This window comes from Lepidochelys kempii, chromosome 7 (genome assembly GCF_965140265.1).
Source record: "Lepidochelys kempii isolate rLepKem1 chromosome 7, rLepKem1.hap2, whole genome shotgun sequence".
Lineage (NCBI taxonomy): Eukaryota > Metazoa > Chordata > Testudines > Cheloniidae > Lepidochelys > Lepidochelys kempii.
This window is the reverse complement of record NC_133262.1, coordinates 56,270,378-56,297,506: the sequence shown is the minus strand read 5'-3', so window position 1 is coordinate 56,297,506 and position 27,129 is coordinate 56,270,378. Positions and strand designations below refer to the sequence as shown.

Sequence of the window (27,129 nt, the reverse complement as noted above, 5' to 3'; positions counted from 1 at the left end):
CCTTGGAAAAGGGGCGGATTCAGTCCCCGCTGCCCCCGGGGCTGGACCCGCGCCCGCCCTAGACCGGATCGTTTTCTCCGGGTCGGCGGGTCCAGCCGGACAGAACACGCTGCAGGGACGGACGGTCGACGCTGTAGCGTTCGATTGAGTTGGTCTGTGGGAGGGGGCACCCGCATTTCCGCCCCGCTGAGCGGCCTGCCCGTGCATGACACGCTTAGCAGGCGCCCGGCGCCACTGACACGTCATCGCTGGGGGCGGGGTAAGCGAGCCGGCCGGCTGGCGAAGACGGGACCAGAGCCCCATGGAGCCGCCAGGGGAGACTCGGCCCTGCCCCAGGTACCGGCGGCAGCGTCCCCGGCAGACAGCAGGTGTCTCGGGCCAGAGCGGCCCCTGCCGTGGCGCTTTCGCCCTTGCATGGGAGCCCGCGCAGTGCTGCCGGCTCGCTCTCTGCGCGGGAGCCCGCCCGCCTGCCCTGGCCCGGGCCCCCCTCGCCGCGGCGCGGCGCGGCGGGCAGTGGGTCTTGCCTTACAGGTGCTGCGGGTGCCCCAGCCGCGGGCGGCGCCCTGCTCCATCACCCACCCCCGCCACGGCAGGCGCCCAGCCAGCTCGGTTTCCTCTGCAGGTGACGCGCTCCCTGTGGCTTTCCCTGGGTCGAAGGCTCAGCGATGAGAGGGGCAGCGGGGTAGGCGCTGCTGGCGCGGCCGGACTCGGGAGTGCGCGTTGTCCGGCTCTGGGTGGAAGGGACGCCCCAGCTACCTTCGCCGCTGCTGGAATTGGGTTGTAGAGAGGCCCTCGCAAGGGTAGCCGCCTGACAGCCATGCTGAGGCAGTTGCTCTCGCCCTGCCTTTTAAAGCATGGAAATCTAGTTACCGCTCCACATTTTAACATCCCTTTAGAAAAATGGACAGAACTTGAAGCAGAAAATGTGCCGCCCCCGTCCCCCCCGCCCCCGGGAGGCTGTTTCTGCTGTACAATGTGTTTCTTGTGCCCTCCGTGCCTCATCAGAGGGTGCTGGGCTCTGTTCTGCCGCAGTAGTGCCGGGGCCTGCATGACAGCCCCTCCCCCGCCATTTACATGTAACACTGGCTGCCTCCCCTGCTTGTTAGACCCATTGGAAGGATCGGGTGTGCGACAGAATAGGAGCTAAACAGACTGGCTGGATGCAGTTGGCCTCACGCTGCAACTTACTGTCCTCACTGTTGAGAGATTGCCTGTCCAGCAGCTGGGAATCGGGAGGCCTTTTTGACAGCCTGAAGGATGGAGGGCTTGACTGGAGTGGGAGCACGTCTGAGATCCTTGGGGAAGCTTCACAAGAGAGCAAATCCAGCCCCGAGCTGGGAGTCTGCTAAAAGCAGCCCTCTAGCAACTAGTTTCTCCTTCTGGCAGCTTGTTTTCTGGACATGCTGGTTGGCTGCTGCCCAGTCACTGTCGTGAAGCAGTTTGGGCTTTTATGAGAAACAGGGTCTAACTGGCTCCAGGGTTTACTTGCCTTTGCTTTTCCTTCAGGGGCCACCTCCTGGACCTGCCCTGGGAGGACATCCTGGTGCCACACATCCTCTGCCATCTGCCTCTGCGACAGCTCCTGAGCCTGCAGAGGGTCAGCAAGCCATTCCAGACTCTCATCCAGCTGTACCTGGCCAACATGCGCTGCTTTGACTCTAGCCAGGTATGGGAGAGTTCTGCACTTGGCGCTGGGGAGAGCTGTTACGTGTGGGAAGAACCTACAATGGGAAAGTCAGGCTAGGTAGGAGGGAGGAAGGCAAATCACAGTCAGAATATTTGCTCTGGTTAACATCCCCGGCCCCCATGCTTTCAGGGGCTGACAGGAATGATTCAAGTCTCAGCAGCGCACAGATTTGTTAATAATAGGCCATTAGGCTGACAGGAATGATGAAACCAGAAGCCCTTCCCATGGCCCTATCCAAGCACCAGCAGGGGGGAGCAGAGAGGCGCTAGGCTGGGAATGGGACAGACTCTCTGTTTTGCCCAGGTTTGGAGGCAGGTGGGAATGATGCATACAGCTGTGTGTGTGTGGAATATGATGTGTCTAGATGGGTCTGGCTCCTTGAGGCGGGGGGATGGGAATATGATGTGCGCAGGTATGTCCAGCCTTAGGGGCTGGAACTCACCAAGTCAAGCATTCTCCCAGCCCTACTGGGAAGGTGGTATGGGGAGGCTGCAGGGATGGCTCTTCCTGATGAGTAGGAAACACAGGAGACTGTAAGTTGGGCCTCAGTGAAGAGCTGGTCTACACACAAATCAGCACAGAAATAGTAAGAGGTGTATGTTAAACCAGTTACAAATCGAACCTGGGAAGTTATTTTAGTGCAAGTCTGAGTGAATACATTTATTATGGAATAGCAGTGGTTCTAGTGGATTTAGTTAAATTCAGTTTGTTACCAACTGCGGCTAAATTCACTTGAGCCGCAGTTGTTCAAAAGACGTGTGTTCACATGAGGACTTGCATAGCTTAGGAGAGATTAGATGGAAGGAGTGACTGGCTGGAAAAATTTAAAAAAAGAGCAAAATGGGCATTACTTGCCCTAGCACTGACTAAGAGGGGCAGGCCTGTCTGCAAGTATTTACAGCTGGAGAATGTAGAGAGGCAGGGATTTAGAAACAGAAGCAATTCAATGGCATTCAGAGGAGGTAACCTTGGATTGAACAGCTGGAATAACTTCTTGATGGCAAGAATTCTCGTACTGTGGAATGGTCTCCAAGGGAAGCTGTGGGAGCCCCATCCCTTGGGCCACTGAAGTGGAGAAGAAGCTGCAGGAAGTGCTGCAGCCCTGGTGAGGGGGTGGATTTGGTGACCTACCAAGTCTCCTCTGGCTCTTCGCTCTTTGATGTCTCTGGTGCAAGGAAGAGACTAGTGAGGGAGAGAATCTAAGAGCCAGAGAATCTAAGAGCCAGAGCAGTGTTGATACACTGGAGGTCTTGTTCTCTGTTCTCCCAATGCAGGTTGGTCCTCACCTCCCCAAAACTGCTTTCTGTAACCTTCTGAAAGACAACGAAGTTCTGCAACAGCTGGCGCTCCAGAACTGCTCTGATTGGCTGACTGACAAGGAGCTGCTTCCTGTGATTGGCCAGAACCACCACCTGCAGCAGATCCAGCTGAGCAGCTGCCTGCAGCTGAGCCGGCATGCCCTGGTGGCCATCTCACTGAGCTGCCCCCATGTGCGCAGTCTCTCCCTGGCTCACTGCGAGTGGGTGGACAGCCTCTCTCTGCGCAGCCTGGCTGACCACTGCAAGGGACTGGAGTCCGTGGACCTGACGGCCTGTCGCCAGCTGAAGGACGAAGCCATCTGCTACCTGGTGCAGAAGTGCAGCAGGCTGAAGTCCCTCTCTCTGGCTGTCAATGCCAATGTGGGTGACACGGCGGTGGAGGAGATTGCCAAGTGCTGCCCTGAGCTGGAGCACCTGGACCTCACCGGGTGTCTGCGGGTCAAGAATGAGTCCATTAGGTACCAAGTTTGTTTAACTGTGCATGCAGTATGGGGGCCCTCCGTGGGGGGGGGCGGGGGGAGATCAGAGAGAAAGAAGGGAGGCTGGGTCTCTTCCTTGCTCGCTTCTGTGGTGCTGGGTGCAGTGGCAGCTCTGGGCTGCTGGGGAGGCTGCTGGCAGGCACTGGAGGACAGCGTAGATACTAGATGTAACGGATGGGGGCTTGGCTACAGTAAGCTCTCTGGAATGCCATGGAGAGGGATCAGGATTGAGCTGATCACCAGATTACCATCTCCTGCGTGTGCTCTATGCCCAGGCAAGGCCCTCCTCCCATGGGTACGGTGTGTCACCTTCCAGTAACAGTGCAGGAGGGTGCTGGGAGCAGCAGCTGTTGCCTCCAGCCTGCGCTCTCTCTTGGCAGGGTCCTGGCCGAGTACTGCACCAAGCTGCGCTCGCTGAAGGTGAAACACTGTCATAAGGTGGCCGAGTCCAGCCTGAGCATCCTCCGTGGCCGTGGGGTGGAGCTGGACGTGGAGCTGCCGCTGCAGAGGGCCCTCGTTCTCCTGCAGGATGGGGTTGGATTTGCCCCCTTCATTAACCTTCAGATCTAGAGGAGGGGGACGGCTGCTGCTGCTGCTGAGGCGGGAGAGAGCGCCCAGCTGGCCTCTGCTTCCTGGAGGGTGCTGTAAGAAATTGCTGCTGAGACATTCAGAGGGAGCAGTCAGTCCCATCAGTGTGGCTGGTCCTGATAGGGCTCTCTGACCTCCCTCTACCCCCCGCCACCTTGGTGCTCTTTAGCCACGGCTGTGTTTGTAACAGGGCTCCCGCATTGCCTCCTGGGGGGAGCGGCAGCACTTTGCAGTGGTGTGAAAAGTGAGAGGCGCTCTCAGCAACGCCGTGGTGCTGAACACACCCTGGCTGGGCCAGGTCAGCTGGTAAACAGGATATATTATTTAAGCAATATTTAAAATCTCGAAGTCCAGCGTGCTGGGCATCGGCTTTACAGAGAACAAGATGCTGTGCAGGGACTATGGCCGTGGACTGGCTGCAGAACTGTTGAATAAACCAGACCAGCTCTGCCCTATCGAAGGGGAAGTGCTGAGCTCTCCTCCCAGCCAGGACAGGGCTTGCTGAGCTGGGGGGGAGGGAGTCTCAGTGATAGCTACAGCGCACTGGAACGACCTTGTCAGAAACCGGCGGGCCATCTCCCAACAGCAGTGGCACAGGCTAGTCACCCTGACCAGGCAGCTGTGGGTCTGGGCAGCTTCGTACCCGGGGCAGCTAGCCTGTACCACCACTTGCTGCGTGTGCTACTCGAGCTACGCTGCTGTTTTTAGCACCTGGCTCGATGAGAGCTGGGAATCACAGCCCTAGCTCCAAGCGTGGGCTGGAGGAGAAAGCGACACTAGCCCTGGAGTGCGGGGGGCCTGATTCCCAAGTGCTAGGGCAGGGAGAAGAGCAAGGCCCCTGGGGGTTCTGTACAGCAGGGGGCAGATACCACTTACTGCTGGGGAACTCAGTTCACATCTGAGTTTGGTCAGAAGTGTAGCAAGCCTTCATCCTGGGCTGTGTCCCCTGCTCATCACAGGGCTGGTGGCTGCCACTCAGGTTCCAGCCCTGAAATAGCAGGGCTCTGGAGGGGTGTCCTCAGCTGCTGGCCCTATCGGGCTGCTGCAGAGCCATCAGGAAGTGTGCTGGCAGAGATGTGGGGAGCTCACAATACCAGGCCTAGTTTCTAACCTAAGCCCTTACAATCACTGTGCATTCAACACGCTGAAGGAGCTGCAGGTAGCCAGTCTACAGGCACCATCTCATGCCTCGGGCGGGGGTGCGGCAGAGACAGAAAGATGCAGCTTAAGCCTCCAACCAACCGTGAGGGGCTGCAGGTGCGCGACCCTTCCCAGGAGCAAATGTACTCTGGCTGAATTCCACACTAATTCACACCATCTTTACTAACAGTCACGATCAACAGAAACACCATTGCACACACATTTAAAAAGACAGCTGTGAACTGCACTAGCCACACATTAGCTATAAAAAATCCCCATGCAAGGAATGGCAGAGAGGTCCAGGACACACATCAGCTGTGTTAGTCAAATTTGCCATAGTGACGGCTGGCTCCTGGCTGCGGAGGGACAGTTTGGAAGGTTACACAAACAGCGTTGCTGAACAGGCTTCTCTGGGACATCATGCTATAATTAGAGGCTGACAGCAGCATGCTGGCTCCTAGTGGTAGGTTAGTTCCAGTCCGAGGAGTATAGAAGGCCCCTCTCATCCTTCCTGCCTCCCTGGTCTGTCCCTCCATGCCTCAGCCAGCAAGACAGAGGAAGATGCCTTGCAGGGAATGTCCGTCAGTGGAATTTGTATTTCTTGGCTGGCTTGAGGCTGATGTAAGTTCTCTTCATCTCCTCGCTCTCTGGCTTCTTAATGTCTTTGTACCTTTCTCCCTTTGTACTCACCACCTGGTTGTCAATGTAGCGGATCAGTTTCTTGGGAGCCTAGGAAGGAAGTGAAATTGATGTGAAGTGGAAAGTGATGGGAGCCCTGGGTGCGTCTGCAGGGTAGGCTTGGGTGTGTCTTCGGGGCAGGTGGAATTAGCATCAACTGAAAGCATTAGGTTCGGTGTCTCACACGTTCTTTAAGAGCAGGACTAGCTGATCTCAGCGGCTGGAGAACACTGCGTGAGTCTTGGTTAAATAACTGGTAGGAAAGCAAGATGGAGCCATGGGGGTATACATACACCCCCGTGGGGAAGCACAGCATTAGGCTGAAGTGGTAAACAGTGACAGCTCCTGCTGCCAGTCTTACACCTCTCTTGGCTGGACCAGTTCCCCCTTCCTTCCAGCCAAAGGCTCTGTGAATGGGGCTTTAACTGTGGCAGATTCACCCTGCTGCCAACCTGTAGTTAGACCCTGCTATAGCCAAAGACTCTCATAGCCATACCGACCGTGGCTCTCCTCACCTCCTTTGGCGGCACCGGCCTGTGTGTTTTCTGGTCCTCCTCGCTGTCCACCATCATGTATCTGAAACACAGTCAGGGATTAGTGAAAGCTGCAACACACACAACACTATCATGGGCTACTCACATCCCATTTCCTTATCCCCCGCCCCATTTTCAGTGTGACCTCAACACCTGCTGCACTCCACTTCCAGCTGGAACACTGGGGATGAGCCCAGGACTAACAGTGGGAGGGAGGAGGTACTACAGCGTCAGAGGTGCTATCCTCTCAATGGGTGGGATCTGCACAGCCAGCTAAAGGACCCTGAAGCGACGTCCCAGGCCATGTGAAGTGTACCTGAAGGCAGCCTGGCTACATGGTTTGCTCAAATAGGCCCAGATCCTCCAAGATATTTAAGTGCCTAGCTCCTAAATGGCAGTTAGGCACCTAAATATCTTGGAGGATCTGGGGCCATAATCCTTGCCCTGTCAAGAGTTGCTTGGAGGTGGAAGAGGCAAGTTCTGGTCTATTTTAGGAAGCAGGTTTGCTACTTTCCAATCTCTGTGGGCAGGCAGCATCTACGATATGTTCTGAGCACCACGCAGCTGAAGGACTCGACTGAGATGCACAGCGGTGGGTTCCTGGTAGCACAGTGCTGAAGTGGCTGCATCTCTCATTTCAGAGATGACTTCCCTTCAAAACTTCATGCCCTTTGCTAAAGGGTTTTGTTTGAGGGGTAAAGTGTCACCTCGCTCCATGTTTGACTGATGCACAGGTACGTGCTCACTGCACTGATGAGTTCTTTACTCCCTTTTGCCACTCTAGAGCCAATACAACTATGTGTCAGCACAGCCAGCCTTGGTCTTTTGTCCCTGAGCTAGGATAGCTGCTCCTGTGTATTTCCAGCTAGAAGACTGCTCTCGCTCACTGTGCTTGAGTTGTGTTGTAAGGACCTTGGCAAAGCCACCATTAAAGTGAGGTTAGCATATGTGACTAAATGGCACCTTTTTACTCAACACAGCTGCTCCCTCGCGATCACAGCAAGCCTGTGTCAGATCAGCTGGAGCTAGGTTAGCCCTTGGGAGACAGTACTACTCTGGGAGAGTGAGCTGGGTTCCGTTCTGCCTTGCTCACACCCGCCAGCTGAATTCCAGCTGTCACTTATCACTGGCGGTGACATAGGGAAGCAGAAAGAACCAGTCTGGAGGGGCAGATCCCAGCTGGGCAGGTGCAGGCTGCAGCTTCAGCACTTACAGATAGTGGCTTTAGGCTCGTCTGAGCCAGACGTGGTTGTAAGAATCAAGAGGGAAACCCCGAGCAGAGTTCACATCCCTTCTCTGACTGGACCTGCATTTTGAGATTAGCCATGGCCCAGGCATGCCAGGATCCTCCCCTTACCAATGGCCCAACTGCAGAGTGGCACACACCAAAGCTCTCGGATAGGTCACTTTGGCAGGGTAGCCTGGGTGGGCAAGTTCCATTTGTGACTATTTCCCCAAGCCCCTCATCAGAGCCCGTTCTTGCCACTAACAAGGACATGAGCAGATCCTCGCTGCTTGGTACTTACTTCTGTAAGATAAATTGTTTGAGGTCGTCTTGTTTGGGCACTCGGCAGGGCCTTGCTGTCTCCTGGGATTAGAGAGTAGGAAAGGATGTGCGTGAGCTACAAAGTCATCAGCTGTCCAGTTCCATCCTGTTAGCTAGTCCCCGTGTGGAGAAGCTACCCCGGATGCTGGCCAGTCAGCGTTAGGGGAGAATGCGTGGGGCACAACCTCTCTCGTAGCAGCCCAGCAGGCTGGACAGCCTGTACCTGGAATCCCTGGGGAAGGAGCCAGCTCAGTGGGATCTCACTGCTCTGCTCACAGGGTGAGGACCTGCTGGCCTCTTCCATTTGCTATGGGGACATGGAAGATCCCCACAGCCACTTTCAGAGGTAATGAACTATGTTTCATCTTGGTGTGATGCCCTGCTGTATTTGTGGACACCGGTTCCTCCAGTCCCCCCCGGTGCTGCTGCCAGGGCCACAATACCTTCACGTTCGCACCCCCTGGGCCAGGTTCCACCTTCTCCTCCACCAGTAATTGCACCGCCTCGTCCAGATTTCCCAGTGCCATGGTTAGTGCCTTCTGAGCCTGGCTGAGGGTGCAGGCTGGGAACATCTCCAGGAGCAGCTCCACCCCGTCCTTCGGGTCACCTTCTGCTCCCTGGTCAGGGTAAGACAGACCTGGGCTGACTCTGGAGGGCAGCAAAGGGCTGGGCACTTTCGGCCAGGAAAATTGGTTTCCGGTAAGCCAGATATTTTTCCGCAGAACCAAGTCTCCTCACACGGGCAGGTGCAAACCTCATCCCTGAAGCTGGGGAGCTAGTTATAGGCTTAGCTCTTTGGAGGCTCTGCCCTCACACACAGCAGCAAGGAGTCTGGATACTATTGGCCTACTTCTTGCCAGCAGATTAGCAGTCCCCCAAGGTAGGTCTTCTGGGTGTCGGCTCATTTGCCTACTGTGATGCTGCACATCCACCCCCTGAGAGATTCTGGGAACTGGCCCATTTACCTGTAGCCCTGACAACTGGCACTCCCACCGTGTGGTGTCGCAGCAAATGGGGGCGGGGAGGGGTTTAAGCACAGCATGCTACTATGGCAGCAGAGACGCTGAAGTGCAGTAACGACAGTTTCTATAAAGCAAGTGGTAAATGGTGACAATCACCGAGCAAGACGAGGGCATCAGTATGAATGTTCTTGCCTCAGTGCAGGGGGAAAGAGCAGGGATGGGACCAGGTGTGCAGGGAAGTGCTCACAGTGGGAATACCAGCTGAGCAATGCTCTTCTACAGCTGGAGCATGGCTGATGGGCCCTGGAGAGTAAACGCTGGCTTGTCCCTGAATTGCACAGAGGGGACGGAGGTGATCCAGCACTGTACAAACATTAGGAACAAGTTCTGCAAACTCTTTCTTCAGGAACCACGGCACCCACCACTGAAATGCAGCCACCTGTCAGGTGGAAAGGGGAAGCTGTACAATGGTTTAGAACAGGAAATGGAGAATGTAAGAAATTAAAACTTGGGAGGGGATTTAGGGATGCAGAATTTAGCAGTCAGAGTCGATATTTGGCTTTTGTGAAAAGTCCCGTGGGATCTTTAATTACAAGCAGGCAGATGCTCTGCTACCTCCCGTCCAGAAAGTAGCACAGTGTCCCCCAGCTGCAGGACTGGTTCAGTGCTGATTCAGAGGGAAGAGCACGAGCTGTGGAGTTGCCCACACCACTTCTGGCAACCTTTGAGTTTTCCTGGAAGGTTTCCCCTCCCAGTACTGACAAGACCCTGCTCATCATATCACAAGCTGAGGTCACATCTTGAGATAATATTGCTTCCGGCCACCCGCACCACATAGACACCTACAGAGCCAGATTATGTCCAGCCCTGTATGGTAACCTGTGGCATGCAACTCTGTCCTGTGTCTAGTTCTCTATGGCAACAACCCAGTACCTGAGCCATGGCTCCCTCTGCTGGTATATGCAGCCTCCCCTCATCAGAAGCTCCTGCCCCCTGCTCATCGCTGTGGTTCAGCTCTTCAGCAGGGGCACTGCTCGCACTCTCTGCAGCCTTTTGGCAAACCTTTCCTTAAAGACACAGTGCATATTTATTTGTGAACAACCCTGTAAAGGTTACAGCTACCTATAGCTTTCGTTATGGGAAGGACAAGGTTGCTACTGTGCTGCATGCCAGCACTAATTCCTTTCTCCATGATTGGTTTCCAGCCAATGCTCTCCTACTACTGCCAATCAGGTATGGCTGCCACCTTGTTCATACAGCCTGCAGTGGGGCAGAGTTAAGGTTGTTTGGGTGCCTTAACTGTGTGTTTCCAGACCTTAATATGTTTGGATTTCTTTTATCTGACACCTTGATCTTTTAAATGAATTTCTGGGGTTTGTATTGCTGGGGTTGGGATAAATTACACCATCCCTGTAGAGTGTTTTATTAAGTGACCGGTACATACTCTCAGTTGTTGTCTGGGAATTAATTTACATATAGGCAAGGCTCCTGCATGGTGTGAGGCCCAGTGTGCAATGTGGTCAGGCTGCTTTGATGAAGCCAGCATTGTACTGGGGGTATGTGTGTGGAAGATGGTTAATGTACCAGATTGAGAATCAGGATCCCTGGCTTCTTTTCTCCCAGCTCTAACACAGACTCTCTGTGTGTAATAAGAGGAAGTCATTTAGAGGGTATATGCCTCAGTTTCCCCATCTGTAAAGTGGGGATGATGCTTCTCCGCGCATGTGAGGCACCCTGAGATTGTAGCTTGAAGGGTGCTGCAGCCATGCTATGTATTATTGTTACACTATCAGTAGGCTGCTCCCCAGTATGCATGATAAGGGCGGGGCAGTCTGCTCTATTATGTGGGGCCTTTTGGCTCCAGAAAAGATGCCAGTGAGGCTTCGGTTGTACAAAATCTGGCCCCTCTGCCGCGATGGGTCTCACCCCTCATCCAGCAATTCCTGCAGCCAGCCACTAACTCCTGGGTGGGTTAGAGCAGTTCCTTTAGAAAGGCATCCCATCTCAATTTACAGACGCCAATGACAGAGAATCCAGCTGACTCTCTCAGGCTAAGTATCATGTACAAGAGACTGTCTGGGTTTGCAACCCTTGAGCCATGCTGCTAACAGGAATGCAGAGAGAAATCCCCAACTTACTGGCGTTGGAAGGAGGATTTGACCTGGTCTGTCCAATCCCGTTTCCAAACTATACACAAGACCCCTCTATATACCTCAGGAGCAATAGTCCTGTAGAGGGAACCTTCCCCTTACTCTGCATTCACTTTATATGTGGTTGGGATCACCAGCAACCCCAGGGATGTGTTCAAGTGGGTTTCCCCCCCAAATGCCTCTAGTTCAGCCACAAACAAGCGCATTCCAACCTACCAGCCCTCCCACATGCTCCTGTCAAGACTGACTTAATCTGGTTAGAAGTCAAGCGATTCAGAGTCCCTGTGAGACTCTCCTAAATATCCCAGCTTAAATGGCAAGATCATGCATTGTTCTGTGATGCTCCCCATCCCTCAGAGAAACTTAAGACTAAAACCACATCCTTGATTCATCTCTGCATGCCTGAGCGTCCACCGTGCAACTTACCTTTGTTGCGAGCTTCACTGAGCCTTTCTGAGAGGGCAAACATCATTTCACAAATGTTCCCGCTGCAAGAGACAGTCGCAGTGTGAATGGCATAGGGAGCACAAGCTTCTCCTGCTGATCTAGGTACCAACAAGTCCCCCGCCCTGAAATCACTGTATAGTGTCCCCCACACACTAGGCAGAAGTTGAGAGAGTCACTAACAGCAGACAGCTGCTTCTGGAATTCTACACTGAGCACATGCAACTCAGTCTATGCAAAACAACCATATTGCTGAGCCACCGATCTAGAAAGATGGACCCTGTAAAGCCAGTGTATGCAGCAGGCTAGTGCCATAGTAAATCCAGTACAACAAACTGGGATCTCAGAAGACCTGGGGCCGGCTTGCAATCTGTACTGCTATTCGTCATCATGTACCCAAGTAAAGGCAAGACCCCGTACACGACTGCATAGTTTTGGGACCAGAAGATCCTTTAACCAAAGCACTGAGCTGCTTGATGCAACAACTGTATGTAAGGGAGTAGCACTGTATGTAAGGGAGCAGTATGACTGCTCAGAGCTCCGGTACGAAACTGCAGAAAAACCTGAGTGTCTCTGGATTAAGTTTAGAAGTGTGTGCAACAAGAGTGATGTAGTGGTGGGAGTCTGCTATAGACCACCGGACCAGGGGGATGAGGTGGATGAGGCTTTCTTCCGGCAGCTCACGGAAGCTACTAGATCGCATGCCCTGATTCTCATGGGTGACTTTAATTTTCCTGATATCTGCTGGGAGAGCAATACAGCGGTGCATAGACAATCCAGGAAGTTTTTGGAAAGCGTAGGGGACAATTTCCTGGCGCAAGTGCTAGAGGAGCCAACTAGGGGGGGTGCTTTTCTTGACCTGCAGCTCACAAACCGGGTAGAATTAGTGGGGGAAGCAAAAGTGGATGGGAATCTGGGAGGCAGTGACCATGAGTTGGTTGAGTTCAGGATCCTGACGCAGGGAACAAAGGTAAGCAGCAGGATACGGACCCTGGACTTCAGGAAAGCAGACTTCGACTCCCTCAGGGAACGGATGGCCAGGATCCCCTGGGGGACTAACTTGAAGGGGAAAGGAGTCCAGAAGAGCTGGCTGTATTTCAAGGAATCCCTGTTGAGGTTACAGGGACAAACCATCCCGATGAGTCGAAAGAATAGTAAATATGGCAGGCGACCAACTTGGCTTAATGGTGAAATCCTAGCGGATCTTAAACATAAAAAAGAAGCTTACAAGAAGTGGAAGGTTGGACATATGACCAGGGAAGAGTATAAAAATATTGCTCGGGCATGTAGGAATGTTATCAGGAGGGCCAAATCGCACCTGGAGCTGCAGCTAGCCAGAGATGTCAAGAGTAACAAGAAGGGTTTCTTCAGGTATGTTGGCAACAAGAAGAAAGCCAAGGAATGTGTGGGCCCCTTACTGAATGAGGGAGGCAACCTAGTGACAGAGGATGTGGAAAAAGCTAATGTACTCAATGCTTTTTTTGCCTCTGTTTTCACTAACAAGGTCAGCTCCCAGACTGCTGCGCTGGGCATCACAAAATGCGGAAGAGATGGCCAGCCCTCTGTGGAGATAGAGGCGGTTAGGGACTATTTAGAAAAGCTGGACGTGCACAAGTCCATGGGGCCGGACGAGTTGCATCCGAGAGTGCTGAAGGAATTGGCGGCTGTGATTGCAGAGCCACTGGCCATTATCTTTGAAAACTCGTGGCGAACCGGGGAAGTCCCGGATGACTGGAAAAAGGCTAATGTAGTGCCAATCTTTAAAAAAGGGAAGAAGGAAGATCCTGGGAACTACAGGCCAGTCAGCCTCACCTCAGTCCCTGGAAAAATCATGGAGCAGGTCCTCAAAGAATCAATCCTGAAGCACTTGCATGAGAGGAAAGTGATCAGGAACAGCCAGCATGGATTCACCAAGGGAAGGTCATGCCTGACTAATCTAATCGCCTTTTATGATGAGATTACTGGTTCTGTGGATGAAGGGAAAGCAGTGGATGTATTGTTTCTTGACTTTAGCAAAGCTTTTGACACGGTCTCCCATAGTATTCTTGTCAGCAAGTTAAGGAAGTATGGGCTGGATGAATGCACCATAAGGTGGGTAGAAAGCTGGCTAAATTGTCGGGCTCAACGGGTAGTGATCAATGGCTCCATGTCTAGTTGGCAGCCGGTATCAAGTGGAGTGCCCCAGGGGTCGGTCCTGGGGCCGGTTTTATTCAATATCTTCATAAATGATCTGGAGGATGGTGTGGATTGCACTCTCAGCAAATTTGCGGATGATACTAAACTGGGAGGAGTGGTAGATACGCTGGAGGGGAGGGATAGGATACAGAAGGACCTAGACCAATTGGAAGATTGGGCCAAAAGGAATCTGATGAGGTTCAATAAGGATAAGTGCAGGGTCCTGCACTTAGGACGGAAGAACCCAATGCACAGCTACAGACTAGGGACCGAATGGCTAGGCAGCAGTTCTGCAGAAAAGGACCTAGGGGTGACAGTGGACGAGAAGCTGGATATGAGTCAGCAGTGTGCCCTTGTTGCCAAGAAGGCCAATGGCATTTTGGGATGTATAAGTAGGGGCATAGCGAGCAGATCGAGGGACGTGATCGTTCCCCTCTATTCGACATTGGTGAGGCCTCATCTGGAGTACTGTGTCCAGTTTTGGGCCCCACACTTCAAGAAGGATGTGGATAAATTGGAGAGAGTCCAGCGAAGGGCAACAAAAATGATTAGGGGACTGGAACACATGAGTTATGAGGAGAGGCTGAGGGAGCTGGGATTGTTTAGCCTGCAGAAGAGAAGAATGAGGGGGGATTTGATAGCTGCTTTCAACTACCTGAAAGGGGGTTCCAAAGAGGATGGCTCTAGACTGTTCTCAATGGTAGCAGATGACAGAACGAGGAGTAATGGTCTCAAGTTGCAGTGGGGGAGGTTTAGATTGGATATTAGGAAAAACTTTTTCACTAAGAGGGTGGTGAAACACTGGAATGCGTTACCTAGGGAGGTGGTAGAATCTCCTTCCTTAGAGGTTTTTAAGGTCAGGCTTGACAAAGCTCTGGCTGGGATGATTTAACTGGGAATTGGTCCTGCTTTGAGCAGGGGGTTGGACTAGATGACCTTCTGGGGTCCCTTCCAACCCTGATATTCTATGATTCTATGAACTGAGCTCTGTGGTACTAAGACACTTAGACCCAGTTCTTGAAGCGTGGCATGTATGTCCTAGATGATTAGAGGCACACACCTGTTGATTTCTGCAAAGCCAGGGATATACGCCTCCATCATTTCCACAAACGTGTCCATATCAAAGTTCTCCTCGGACGACTCTGGTGAGCCTAGTTCTTCCAGGACACTAGCGATGTAGGAGAAGAAGACTTCATCCATCCCGCTGGAGACAAGGAGAATGCAAGCTTAGGGAGTTGAGCTAACAGGTATTCACCCCCCTAGTGCCCTTCCACGTAGTGCAGCTGCAGTCACAGGACCCACTTAGCCAGCTTCCTGTGCTGTGATTGGATCAAATCTCACAAATGAAGGCACATAGGACCTGGTCAATAGTTGTAGGGCAGATTTTCAGGGATAATCTGAGGTGCTGCAGAAAATGACTTGTGCAGTTTAATTTGTGACCATTTTCCTTCCCAGTCAGCACTAAAGTAATACCCCAGTACACTGCTGGGGGAGGGAGGACAGTACTGTTGGAGTTACAATGTCTGAGCAAGGTCCTGAGCATTTGTGACAATGTTAATTCTGGTATTCTGGGCAGATTCCAAGGGTAATTGTACTCTGTAGATAGAATTTCAGGTTAACAATCTACTGGATGTAGTACTCTTCTTCACTTCCTGTCCTAAGCCTGCATACGGCTGCCACTTACCGCAAAACAGCCACTGCATTCCAACCTAGAGATGGCTGCATTTCATTAGTGGGCAAAGTTCTTGTTAATATAAACTGTGTACTGGTATATCAGTCTGCTGTTTGAAAAGCACTTCGGGGTGCCTTTAAGATGATAGGAGCTAGCTAGATCTGTGTTGTTGCATAAGACATTAATAACCTTATTCCTTAGTTTCACTGGAAGCTACTAAATGGTAACACTATTAGGCTATGGCTACACTGACACTTTACAGCACCGCAACTTTCTTGCTCAGGGGTGTGAAAAAACACCCCCCCTGAGCGCAGCAAGTTACAGTGCTGTAAAGCGCCAGTGTAAACAGTGCCCCAGCGCTGGGAGCCACGCTCCCAGTGCTCTAAGCTAATCCCCTCGTGGAGATGGAGTACCAGGAACGCTGGGAGAGCTCTCCCCCTGTGCTGGTGCGTGGCCACACTCGCTCTTCAAAGCGCTCCCGCAGCAGCGCTTTGAAGTTTCAAGTGTAGCCAAGTTACAGATGGCGCGAGGGCTCTAGCAGACTTTGGACAAATTACATGCGTCCCTGAGATCTGGATTGAGGGGCAGCAGAATACAATAAATGGAGGTTAGAATATCAGACCTGGAGTTTAATAAAAGGGGCAACTAATAGAAAGTCCAAATTAAAAAGACGAGCTGGAACATACCTGAGATCAGCATCAGGGATGTGGGACTGGATGAAGCATGTCAGAGAGTCTCGAATGATTCTTTCAAGATCCATGTCTCTTTAAATGGGTTTCTTTAAGTGGGGGGGGGAAAAACATATAATTTCAGAAGCAAAAATGAGACCAAAACATTCACATTCACAACACCTCCATGTAGGCTCATGCAATCAGAACAATTCATGAACTCCACTGGTCCGGCATATTGGCCTGGGGAACTGTCGTAGGAGTTACCTGCAGTATGAGGAGCCACCAGAGATATCAGCCCAACACAGTCAGACCACTCTTGTGTTTCACAGCTTCTCTCTGCTACTGGTGTCAAAGGCTTTCACAAGTGCAGAGTAAAGCTCCCTCGCTCAGCAGGTGTAGTACAGCTAGAAATCCTAACACGTGTCAAGCTGCAGAGTTGCGGAATCAGATGGCAGGATGGACTCCAATGAAGGAAGGCTTCAGGTGTTGCTTGCTCACTGAGGGTGAAGACGGATCTTCCAGCTAACAGTGTTTTCAGTGATGCCTGGCTTTGTAAATGGGTGGGAGACAGGATAGTGCCTTTCAGTGAAAGGGCAGCCTATCGCGGCTTTCACAAGGGAATACCAGGCAGGGCACAGCCAACCAGTCTGCCAGCCAAAATATCAAAGGTCTCCCAGTCAGGCAGGGCAGCGCCAGCAGAATCCTGCACAAACAGGAGCCCATTGTTGTGCTTTTTGAAGGAGCTGTTCTGTAGGTGAATGTGACCACAATGGGAACATTTGATAACAGTAACTGAGCAGGGGCGTTCTAAGGATCACAGACCTCCCACGCAAGCAAGGGCAGGACTGCACTGTCCACCCACTCTCTCTCTCTGCTAGCAGCAGAGTCCAGTCTGAACCCGCTGGAGAGATGCTATCCCACGGGCTGTCTCACTCATAACTTCCCTCTTGAGGTACATGTCAGCTGACAGCACAGCAAGGAACCTTTCACTGCAAGGAACCTTTCACTGCAGGGCTGAGTTACATACACAGACACAGACGCCTACTTGAGGACGGATCACGATTCCTGGTGAGCGACGTGGGCATGACCCCAAAGAGCTTACAATCTACAGGCATGATCACACTTCCAGCACGCATCAGTGGCGAACCTCCCTTCATTGGGAGCAGGACCAAACCCTAAATTAGGCAGCACAGGCCTCTAGGAGAGCAACCCTGTGAGGTGCTGAGCACCAGCTCCGATGGGAATCATGGCTGCACACATCTCCTAAGAGAGGACTTTACCAGAGCTAACCAGATACAAACAGCTACCCGATTGTGCTCAACACTGGGTTCCAGGGCCCCTGTGGGGAACCGCACTTCCAGCCAGGTTATAAGCTTTGTTTTCATGTGTGAATACAGTTTTGGAGCCCGCCCCCCTCCCTTGGCCAGAGAACAGCAGGGCTCCTGTGTATTCTGCAAGAGCCATCTGGAATTTATCTCCAGACACAGAACCCCCTGCACCAGCGCACTGAACACCAGACTGTGGCGCCCCATTGGCAGGTACTCTGTTGATTATGCCAGGGTTTAGAACCGATCACAGCAGCATTCTGTGCTCAGCGGAGCAGGGAGCAGAGTAAACAACTCTGGCAAATGGGAGAGATTCATAGACTCCAAGACCACTGTGATCATTTAGCCTGCCTTCCTGCATAGCACAGGCCAGAGTGCTAAACTAGAGCAGATCTTTTGGATAAACACCAAACCTTGATTTAAAAGTGGTCAGTGATGGAGAATTCACCATGACCATGGGAAGTTATTCCAAGGGCTAATTACCCTCACTGTTAAAAATTTACACCTTCTTTCCAATCTGAATTTGTCTAGCTTCAACTTCCAGCACTGGATCATGTTCGACCTTTGGCTACTAGACTGAAAAGCCCTCTCTTATCAAATTTTTGTTCCCCACTTAGGTACAGCGGACCCTCGCTAGAACGCGCGTCTATATAATGCGAATTTGCATGGAACATGGTCGCGGCTATGGATCCCAAATTTAATTACTTTAATTGCAATTAATTTTAACGCGGTCCCCGCACATGGATCCCAAATCCTGCATTCTAGTGAGGGTCCGGTGTACTTACAGACTGTGACCCAGTCACTCCATATCCTTCTCTTTCTTAAACTAAATGGGTTGTGGGATGCAGGGAAGAACGTCTACACTCCTCCTGGTGGACAGAACTTCACAGCAGCTGGACCCAGGCTACACTACTCACTATCAGCTGGAATAAGAACCACCACTAATTTCAATTTCTTAAGAGCTAAAGACCAAACCCACTTGTTCTCCCAAGCTCTTCTGCAACTCCAGCGTTCTGCCAGTATTCCCATTTTTCTAAATTTAATAGTTAAAAGACCCCTCCCCTCCCTGACTCTTTCCCATAGGTAAGTAATAATGAGGTATCATTGACATCATTCTTCTTTGGAGGTGCTCGAAAGCTCACAGTGAGGGGCATCAAAAAGGGAACCTAGATAAATAACATACCTGCAAAAAACAACAGAAGAAGGAAGACATCTCCAGCAAGACAAATGTATTATTATTATTAACCAAAAAGGCTTCTTTACAGTAATCGCAACACGAACATTTTCATTTCATAGCATTGCAATAAAACAAAAGCAAGGAAGTATCCTAATAAGAGCTCTCCAACATGAAGGCCTAGCCACATGCCACCCCTATTTGTGTCTATTTGTTGCACGGCTTTTCCATTTCGGCTTAGGACGACTCTTTGCTAGTAATTTTCTTGCTTCTGCAAATGTCATATCCTTCCAGTGTGGAAGCTGACCATAAACAAACACCTCTTTGCTGCCCATGTGTTTTTTTTTTTAAAATGAATCATATCTTCTTAGTTGACTGGCAAAAATCAGTTTGCCATCCTCAACCTTGCAGCTTATATCCACTGAAGAGCAAGCTAGATTCTCTTCTGCCTCAAGCATCATCAACCCATTTACTAGCAAAATTCTGACTTCAGAATCTCATTGTTGGGGAGACTGTACTAAGCAGCAGTTCTGCAGATGCCAAGCCCAACCTGCAATCGCTGGTCACTAGCAAATTCCCTGAGCTTGCAAGTCCAAGAAAGGTCATTAGCCTTTACAGAAAGCCTGGATGGCCAATAAATATAGAGCACTGGGGATGTCCTTTTTACAGTCACTACTGGTAGGGAGAGAGTTCATCACCCTCTTACTCAGACCCATCATGACATTCTGCTGGTAGGAGAAGAGATTTTCATCATTTCTGTGAGGCTGGCCAATACTGCTATGGGAGAGAACTGTAACAATAAAATGTAACAATAACCATAACAATAACTTTTTCTGACAACCCAATTTACTGAACAATAGAGCACAGCCCACCACATCAAAGGCACTTCTGCGAGGTCCATAAATTAGTTGCTAGTAATTTATTCTGATCAATAGAACTGGCAAAGTCACTTGTCTCCTTAATCAACAGCACTTGCAGGGGAGCATCAGACTGGGAGGAAAGGAAGAGAAGGATAAATAAATCAGCAACTGGAGTATTGCAGCTCAGACCAACTACTAACTGATCATTTACAATCCCTTTCCCAAACCTTTGACAATTCCTGAGAAGATGTCGGTTTGTAATGATTTTGTCCTACAGAATTACCCAGGTTGGTTTCCAAACAAAGGGAATTTCCAACGTTTATGGTAGGTAGACAGACAGACATTAGAAAGAAGCTTCAGTCAATGTGCATAGAGTCCTTCTCAGCTTTCTCAGAATGACTATTTTAGCATCTCCCCAAACTTCATTTTTACCTCCAGATTTAAGATTTTGTTCTCAGAGAAACCCACCTTTAACAGGCTTCTGAAGAAAGGAAACCCTTTTGTGATAAATTCATGAGACATTCCATGCCAAACGGGGGATGGGCAGAGTTTGGATAATCTGGGTGCTTTTCAATGAGTTCTCCATAGCCCTCAACTTCCCTGCCACAGAGGAAAATGGCAAACAGAAGTGAAGAACGTCTCAGACCAACTAACAAAATACTCCTTTTTCTACACCTTTCAATGCGCAGACATTGGTTAGGCCTCAACTTCCCTGTGATGGTAGTCATTATCATTTTACAGATGGGGAAGCCAAGTCATCAAGTAGTAAAGTGACTCGACCAAGTTCATTCATGATGTCAGGCAGAACTGGGAACCAGAACCCAGGTCTCCTGACTCCCAGGTCATTAGCAGATCCCAAACTGAATGCAGAGCATCCATCTCAGCAGAAGACATCAAAGAAATTTGTAAGGAAGCATTAGTTCTTGGATCATCCTCATAGCAAGATGGTTTTTAAATGACAGGCCTGACAACTTAAGTAACTGAGTTAGCTCCATGGCTAGGTCTCCACCACTGCCAGATGCCTGGGCCCAGTAGGACTAGCTGCTCCAGCATTGGAGTCCATTCTTTTCCAACTCACAGGAGTCTGGAAATCACTACTTTAGTAAACTCAACAGATTAATCTAGTCAAAGCAACGGCCTTATGGGATTCTGCCTTTTGAAGTTTGGAGGTCATCTCAGCTTCTTATTAGTTGAAGGCCGATAAACTAGTCGATTCGCTCTATGTAACTAGCATTCTCTCTATGAAACCCCTCTGGAGAGGGGCATGATAGGATAAGGCTGCCTCTCGGATGAGCAGCGTGTGATTTCAGCGGCCTTGCAGGAGGCTAGTTTCCGTTGCTGGAGAGAAATGGGGGTTACAGAGTCAGGCATAGTGTGATGGGTGTGTTTATATGTGCATGTTCTTATCTACACGAGTCTGGTTATTCTTAAACTGTGCACAAGCAATTCCAGGAACCCCAGTTTGGTCGCCCTCGGCTGCTGCCTTAGTGACTATTCCCCCACATCTCCAACCATCCTCCCAGCTGCTGGAAACTTCCCTTACTGGCTGATCCAGCATTCGCCACTCTAGAACTAGAAGGCCAGCAGCAGATTCTCCCATAGCAGATTCATCACACTGCCCTCTGCTGACCTGTTATAGCTCAGTGGATTCATTATACTATCCTCAGATGCAATGTCAAGAGCAGAGCAGTCCTAGCTCATGTGATCAGAAGAGACAATACTCCATCAGTTATTTTATTAGCAAATAGGGAGATGACGAAAGTATGTCCGTTCCACAGGCTCCCACGCCCCATTTAGTGGACAGAAAAACATCTGGTTTCAGAATATTATGTATGGGCGGGAGAGGGCCAATTGGCTTAGTCTCTTAATTATAAGTCTCAGAATGACATGTCAACAGGATAGTATTTTACCATATCCATCAACAAGAGCCATATTTAGATAAACCTATTCATTACAAAGCCAAGCCATTATATTCAAACTGCAAAGATGTGTTTTTAATTTAAAGGCTGTAAGACCACAAGCATTGAGCCCTCAGAAAAATGAAAGAGGACAAGCACACCTACCAACCCAGGCACCTGCCTCTGAGACACACCTCCTTCTAAGGTACACAGACCATCCAGAATTTCTCTTCCAGTGAAACAGGACCTTGTATCTCAGACCTGTCCTTCCCTTTCACGTGGCACATTCATCTGGAATGATTGTGAAGTCTGAAGGCTCTGCTGCCTATCAGATTTAGTTTGTAGTTATTCTCCTGAAATAGAGAAAACTAAATAAAAATCCATGGAAAAATATTTGGAAACTGATTCTTCAAGATCAAACTAATCCTTGCAAATTTTGTTTTGTGTTATCGAAGTTTCAGAATGCCTTACCTCAGGACAGCAGAAAGGTCTTTGGTGCCGTACCTTCTTCTGTTTATGACGTGAGAGGATTAACTGCGGGCTCTGTTACCAGATCTCATCTTTTAAGCAGAGTTTTGCAGGGGATGAGTTTTATAATGCAGTTTATAATCCCCTAAAGGCAGGGGAAATAATTTTCCCCAGGGCGCAAACACAATTGTACTGAAATGATGCTATCATTCTTTCAAGCCTCCAGCCTCAACTGCAGTGTGGATTTTAACATAACCACCTCTTTGGTGGGTGTTAGCTGGCTCAGCTCTCTATGCAGAACTCCTTAATTATTTTTCACCATTATAAAATGGGCCTGAGAACTCTTCCTAGCTTCCTATCCAAAAACATAGCTCTTCTTTCATGCATAGCCAAGAAATGGCATTGCTGTCATTCTGCCTTGATTGGTTCTTTTAGAAGAAGTGATTGTGTCATCCCCTTGCTGTGGTTACAACCTTATAGTTTTACACTGTCAGAGCTGAAGATCTCAGGCCACTGGAATTCCTTGTCATCTTTTGGAGGGTCTTATAAAATAAAACCCAACCTATTTAAGTGCTAACAGTGTGCTCAGGGGAGCTTACTATCTGAATACAGGTATCCTGGCAGGATGGGTTCAAGTTGCCATATTGGATGGACGGCTTATTTGGTTTCCACAAAACTCATTTGGTCAGAGCTATTTCTCAAACTGGGCTGAGAGAAAAGTGGTGTCATTTAGAAAAAGGTGTGAAGGGACTACTTGAAAATCTATTCCTTTCTCTATCAAATACCTTTGCTCACTGTGTTCTTGATGCTATGGTTCAATAGGTTATTACACCATCCTAAATATCTCAGGGTTTATCTACAAAGCAGTAGCTGTGCACAGGCTAGCCTACCTGAGCTAGCCTGAATCCAGCTAGCATGGGTAACAATAGCAGTGAAAGACAGCACAGCGTGGGCTCCAACACAGGTAGTGCAGGCCCGGCACAGATAAGCCCGTACTGCATGGTCTCCATTGCTATCGTTACCCACACCAGCTGGATTCAAGCTCACTCATGCACAGCTTTTCCTGTATAGACGTACCCATAAACTGTCATGGTCAGTGCTACCCACATCCGTTCTCTGCTGTACCTACATGAACAGAAGGAGTTTTCCCTCCCCCTTACATGACCTACATGCTGGGTCTTTGCAATGGAGCTCCAGAAAACACTCTCCTATAGTTGTGGTATGATTATCATGGTACAGTACTAATGGAAATATCTAGTTTCATTTTATCCTGGAAACTTCTTGACTAACACACACATTCTGGAGGTGGAATTATCCCCAAATTCTGATTTTTTTCCAGTTTCTCTTAGTACCGGTTACTTTAGGGGTAGCAGGCCCATGAGTCTGTTGCTGGACTACAAGAATTTCACTTACAGGCAGGACAAAAATGTTCTCTCACATACAACACACCTTTTTTTTCCTGCTGGTGCAGAGATCCATGCCAAAGCTAGAGCCCTTTATATTAACTAGAGAGCTAAAGATGGCACATCTACAATTGTATAAATTATTTAAGCTTCATCTTTCAAATATCTCTGCTCTGGAAACATAGGATCAAATCCCAGTGGAAGCTTCTTATCTTTTATCCTGCTGTAGTAGATACACTGAGTCCCATGCACTTTACAGCCTGTGGATCTTTCAGATGAGACCTTAAAAAAAAACAAAAAACAAAAAACAACCCAAACAAGCCTTGTCTGCTCTACATGAACATTAAAGATCCTCCAGCATTTTTTGTAAGGATAGATGCTGTGATGAGCCCTACAGAGTGGGCTGGAGTCTTGCTGAAACTAAAGGGCAAAAGCTGCCCTTCAATGGAACAACAACAGGCATTAGAGACAGCAGCTATATTTTCCTCTTTTGTTCTTTTTTCCCCCCTTCTTGTGCATTGCCTGTCTTAAAACAAACAACTCCTCCCAAAACCTAACCAACCAAAACGAAAAAAGGAACATTTTTCAACAACAGCTCCCTAGCTACAATCCAACAGCAAACCGACTCACACTGTTCTCCCCCCCCACCCCCGGAACTTTCAATACAAGCAACAGACTCTAACAAACAATTTACTCTCTGAAACACTTTGTTAAACTTAAAAGAAAACTTTCCACAATGAATAGCCTCCAGGATATTTAGAGTTCCAGTATTTTAATGATTATGCTTTGGTTTTTGTTGTTCTGTGCATAACAAGCGTCTGAAGGACTTTTATGGTGTGGTTGCTATGGGAGAGCCGGTCAGGGTTCTTGTACACGTAACACAATTAACTGTATAGTGTTGCAACAGTAAAATCAGGCTTCTATCAACAACCCAATACCCTCCAGCCTGATACTTCTAATTAATACAACACACAGTACATTTGTCAATGGCCAGAATTTTCCCTCCCCTCCTATTGTCACACAGCATGCTGTGCATTGGATAGCTGCAACTCTCCTCTCCAGAGATGGCTGCACTTCAGTAGTGCTGTATGTATACAGAGGCCTATCTTGCAGCCCTTACCTAGGCAAAGCTCACATTTACATGAATGGTAGTTTTGCCTGAGTAAGGACTACAGGATCATAGCTAGGCTTTGTAAGGCCTTTTGGTACCTGTTGTATAGTCAGCAGTTCATTCTAGGACTGTTTAGCCCAAGCCAAGAATTAGGAAGACCTAGTGTGGGAAGCACAGAATGTGTAGTTTAGGAGCAAGAGACAAGGAATCTATGTAGTAGTCTAAAAGAATTTCCTTTATATTAATTATGATTTTTCTTCTCTATTGCAAAGGACACTACAATATCCTTCAGGATGAAAGGTACTATATAAATGTAAAATATTAAGCTGAATATGTTAATAGGCGTAGTAGCCTTGGAATTTTGTGGCAACATTTCTCAAGTTCTACATTTCTGTGGTGTTTGCTTGAAAAACCATAGAATTGGAGGACTGGACAGGACCTTGAGTGTATAATAAATACAACAAAATCCTATTCCTAACCAGCAAAAGGAGCTGTGATCTCAGCTATAGCTATGAAACATTACTTGTGTGTCTTATTAAAGCAGTAAGACACCAGAGGATGGAGGCTGAACTGTGCCATCACAGCACCTTTGCATTTTCAGCATGGGCCTCAAAAGCAAAGTATTAAACCACCCGAATAATAGGTTGATTGTTAAAAACAGTCCTGAGCTGTAATCCCAGTTCTGACACAGACTGGCTGTGTGACCTTGGGAAAGTCATTTAATCTCTTTGATTCAGTTTCCCCTTGTGTAACATGGGGATAATGTTCAGTTACCTACCTCACAAGGAGTTATGAGGATTAGCTAATGTTTATAAAACACTTTGAACAAGTGCTAATAAGTGTTGTTATGTTGTCATCTCAGCGTGACACACAACATGGAGTACCTTATTTCCTCATTTAATGCTGTTTTAAAAAGTAAGTTGTTTAAATAGCAGGTTTCAGAGTAACAGCCGTGTTAGTCTGTATTCGCAAAAAGAAAAGGAGTACTTGTGGCACCTTAGAGACTATCCAATTTATTTGAGCATAAGCTTTCGTGAGCTGTAGCTCATAAATTGGTTAGTCTCTAAGGTGCCACTAGTACTCCTTTTCTTTTTTTAAATAGCAGCTATCTCCATACATCTGGGTGCTACAAAAACAAACTGGGACAAGAAAAAAGCAAATATTGTACCTAAAGTTAAACTAATCATAACTTTTGTAATGAATTTGCTACAGCTGTGTCACTTTTCAAGACCCCCTGTCCCATTTGCTTTTATAGTATGTTAGCCAAGAGGCCAGGAGCATGAACAAGAACTCTAGATAGTTGTATAATTGTAAGTCAGGAGACTTCGAATATCACAATCCCACTATTATTAAGTGTCTGGAAGTCAAACTAAAATACAAAAATCTAGAGTTTAACTCCCCCATCTCACACACGTCTTCCCAGATCCATTACCAAGAAACCCAAGCTATCACCAGCAAAAGAAAAAAAACAACAACACAAACATGGAAGAGGATTGAAGACAAAGGCACATTTGATTTTTATTATAGTTGGATATATTTTTTTTGTAAATGTCATGTGACAGCTGTCAAATAAAACCACACACAAAAGCAAGCAGGGCTATACAGTTCTCTCAGGGCTTGGCAGACTGGTGTGATGTTATGGGAACCTCTGCAGCTGCGTGTGTACACAATCCCCACCAAGGGGAATTGGGAACCATGGAGATAGAACCACATCAAGGAGTCTTGGGGATGCAGGCAGCATTTTAGTGGTCAGAGTCAGGACTGGGCTGTGTTTCTGGCTCTGCCACTGACTTGCTACATTGCCCTTGCTAGGTCAGGAGGGGGACAGGTTTTCAGCAAGCAACCCCTATCCTGAATGCTGCCATTTTTAGATGTCTAAATTTAGACACTTTGAGGCTGATTTTCAGAAGGGCCCGGCTCAGCAGTCACAGCTCCACAGTTCCTAATGACTTTGGCTGAATTCTCAGCATTTCTAGAAGTCGGGCAACCCAAAAAACGAAGGCACCCAAAATCAGAGGCTGCTTAGATGTGGCCTTGGTCTCAGTACACCTTTGATCTGCAGAGAAAGGTACCGTGCGGATGCCGTCAGCTATGCCAGCGCGGCCCCACGGGCGAATCCCGCACCCCGTGGATGGCGCTATGGCCTGGCCATTCCACACGTGTCTGTGGGTGTCTGACACGCGGTCTGACCCGGGCGCTCCGGCCTGGCTGCCGGGTCCAAGGAAGGCACTCGGACCTGGCACTTCGCCCCCACACGGCGCTTCTGCTGCCCCCGCCACTCCCTGCAGCCCCCGGCCCCCGTGGGCGGCTCTGGGCGGGCGCTCATTGCACGCGGGTGGCTGGGGCACAAGGGCCGGCCCCCCAAGCTGCACCCAGGGGCCCCTGTGGACAGACACACGGACGCGCTCCCGCCGCCCCCCGGGACAGACACACGGACGCGCTCCCGCCGCCCCCCGGGAGCCCAGCCGGGCAGACGCAGGCGGCTGGGGAACGCGGCCACAGACAGGCGGGCGGGGGAGGGGCGTCACCTGGCCTCCTGCGCGTCCCCGCCGCGGCCTCGCGCTGCCTCCGGGCCAGGTCCCGCGCAGTCAGGTTGAAAGCAACAGCTGACTCCCTCCGCCATAGAGTTGGGAGCGGGAGGCTAGAGCAGCTCCCGCCCAGCCGGGCTCCTGCGCCGCCATCTTTATTGTGGGCAGGAGGGACTTTCCAAGCCGGCTGCAGGGGCTTTGTACAGTCGAGCTAGGGCGCCTGGCTGTCCCCTGTCGCTGCTTGGCCTGGAGCCAATGGGGCCACCCCTGCCACGCGCCCCAGTGCTCCTCCCACCACCTGTGCCCCCGCAGTCCCCC

The 27,129-nt window shown here is 49.8% G+C and overlaps 2 protein-coding genes across 6 annotated transcripts; one reads left to right on the top strand and one right to left on the bottom strand.

The window, feature by feature from the left end:
- Nucleotides 1–256: 256 nt before the first annotated feature.
- On the top strand, nucleotides 257–7,234 carry FBXL15 (F-box and leucine rich repeat protein 15). Its single transcript, XM_073352931.1, has 4 exons — nucleotides 257–336; nucleotides 1,507–1,666; nucleotides 2,962–3,464; nucleotides 3,866–7,234. The coding sequence occupies exons 1-4, from the start codon at nucleotides 302–304 to the stop codon at nucleotides 4,053–4,055; spliced, it is 888 nt and encodes a 295-aa protein (XP_073209032.1). The 5' UTR covers nucleotides 257–301; the 3' UTR covers nucleotides 4,056–7,234.
- On the bottom strand, nucleotides 5,371–27,129 carry CUEDC2 (CUE domain containing 2). Of its 5 annotated transcripts, none has more exons than XM_073352933.1 (10): nucleotides 26,812–27,129; nucleotides 16,309–21,654; nucleotides 16,060–16,151; nucleotides 14,762–14,905; nucleotides 11,509–11,570; nucleotides 9,866–9,999; nucleotides 8,414–8,587; nucleotides 7,951–8,012; nucleotides 6,407–6,467; nucleotides 5,371–5,942 (listed from the first exon to the last, which is right to left on the bottom strand). In XM_073352933.1, the coding sequence occupies exons 3-10, from the start codon at nucleotides 16,131–16,133 to the stop codon at nucleotides 5,796–5,798; spliced, it is 858 nt and encodes a 285-aa protein (XP_073209034.1). In that variant the 5' UTR covers nucleotides 16,134–16,151; nucleotides 16,309–21,654; nucleotides 26,812–27,129; the 3' UTR covers nucleotides 5,371–5,795. The 5 variants fall into 5 exon arrangements, with proteins under 5 accessions (XP_073209034.1, XP_073209037.1, XP_073209033.1 ...); XM_073352936.1 differs by having other exon boundaries at nucleotides 21,496–21,654; XM_073352932.1 differs by having other exon boundaries at nucleotides 16,060–19,533; nucleotides 21,467–21,654; nucleotides 26,812–27,128.

Excerpts from the sequence above, each read along its gene's own strand:
- FBXL15 (XM_073352931.1), top strand. The coding sequence starts at position 302 with ATGGAGCCGCCAGGGGAGACTCGGCCCTGCCCCAG. Across the intron at positions 337-1,506 it reads GAGACTCGGCCCTGCCCCAG|GGGCCACCTCCTGGACCTGC; the intron begins GTACCGGCGGCA and ends CTTTTCCTTCAG. Across the intron at positions 3,465-3,865 it reads GTCAAGAATGAGTCCATTAG|GGTCCTGGCCGAGTACTGCA; the intron begins GTACCAAGTTTG and ends CTCTCTTGGCAG.
- CUEDC2 (XM_073352933.1), bottom strand. The coding sequence starts at position 16,133 with ATGGATCTTGAAAGAATCATTCGAGACTCTCTGACATGCTTCATCCAG. Across the intron at positions 8,013-8,413 it reads CAGGGGGTGCGAACGTGAAG|GAGACAGCAAGGCCCTGCCG; the intron begins GTATTGTGGCCC and ends CTCTAATCCCAG. Across the intron at positions 5,943-6,406 it reads GGCCGGTGCCGCCAAAGGAG|GCTCCCAAGAAACTGATCCG; the intron begins GTGAGGAGAGCC and ends CTTCCTTCCTAG.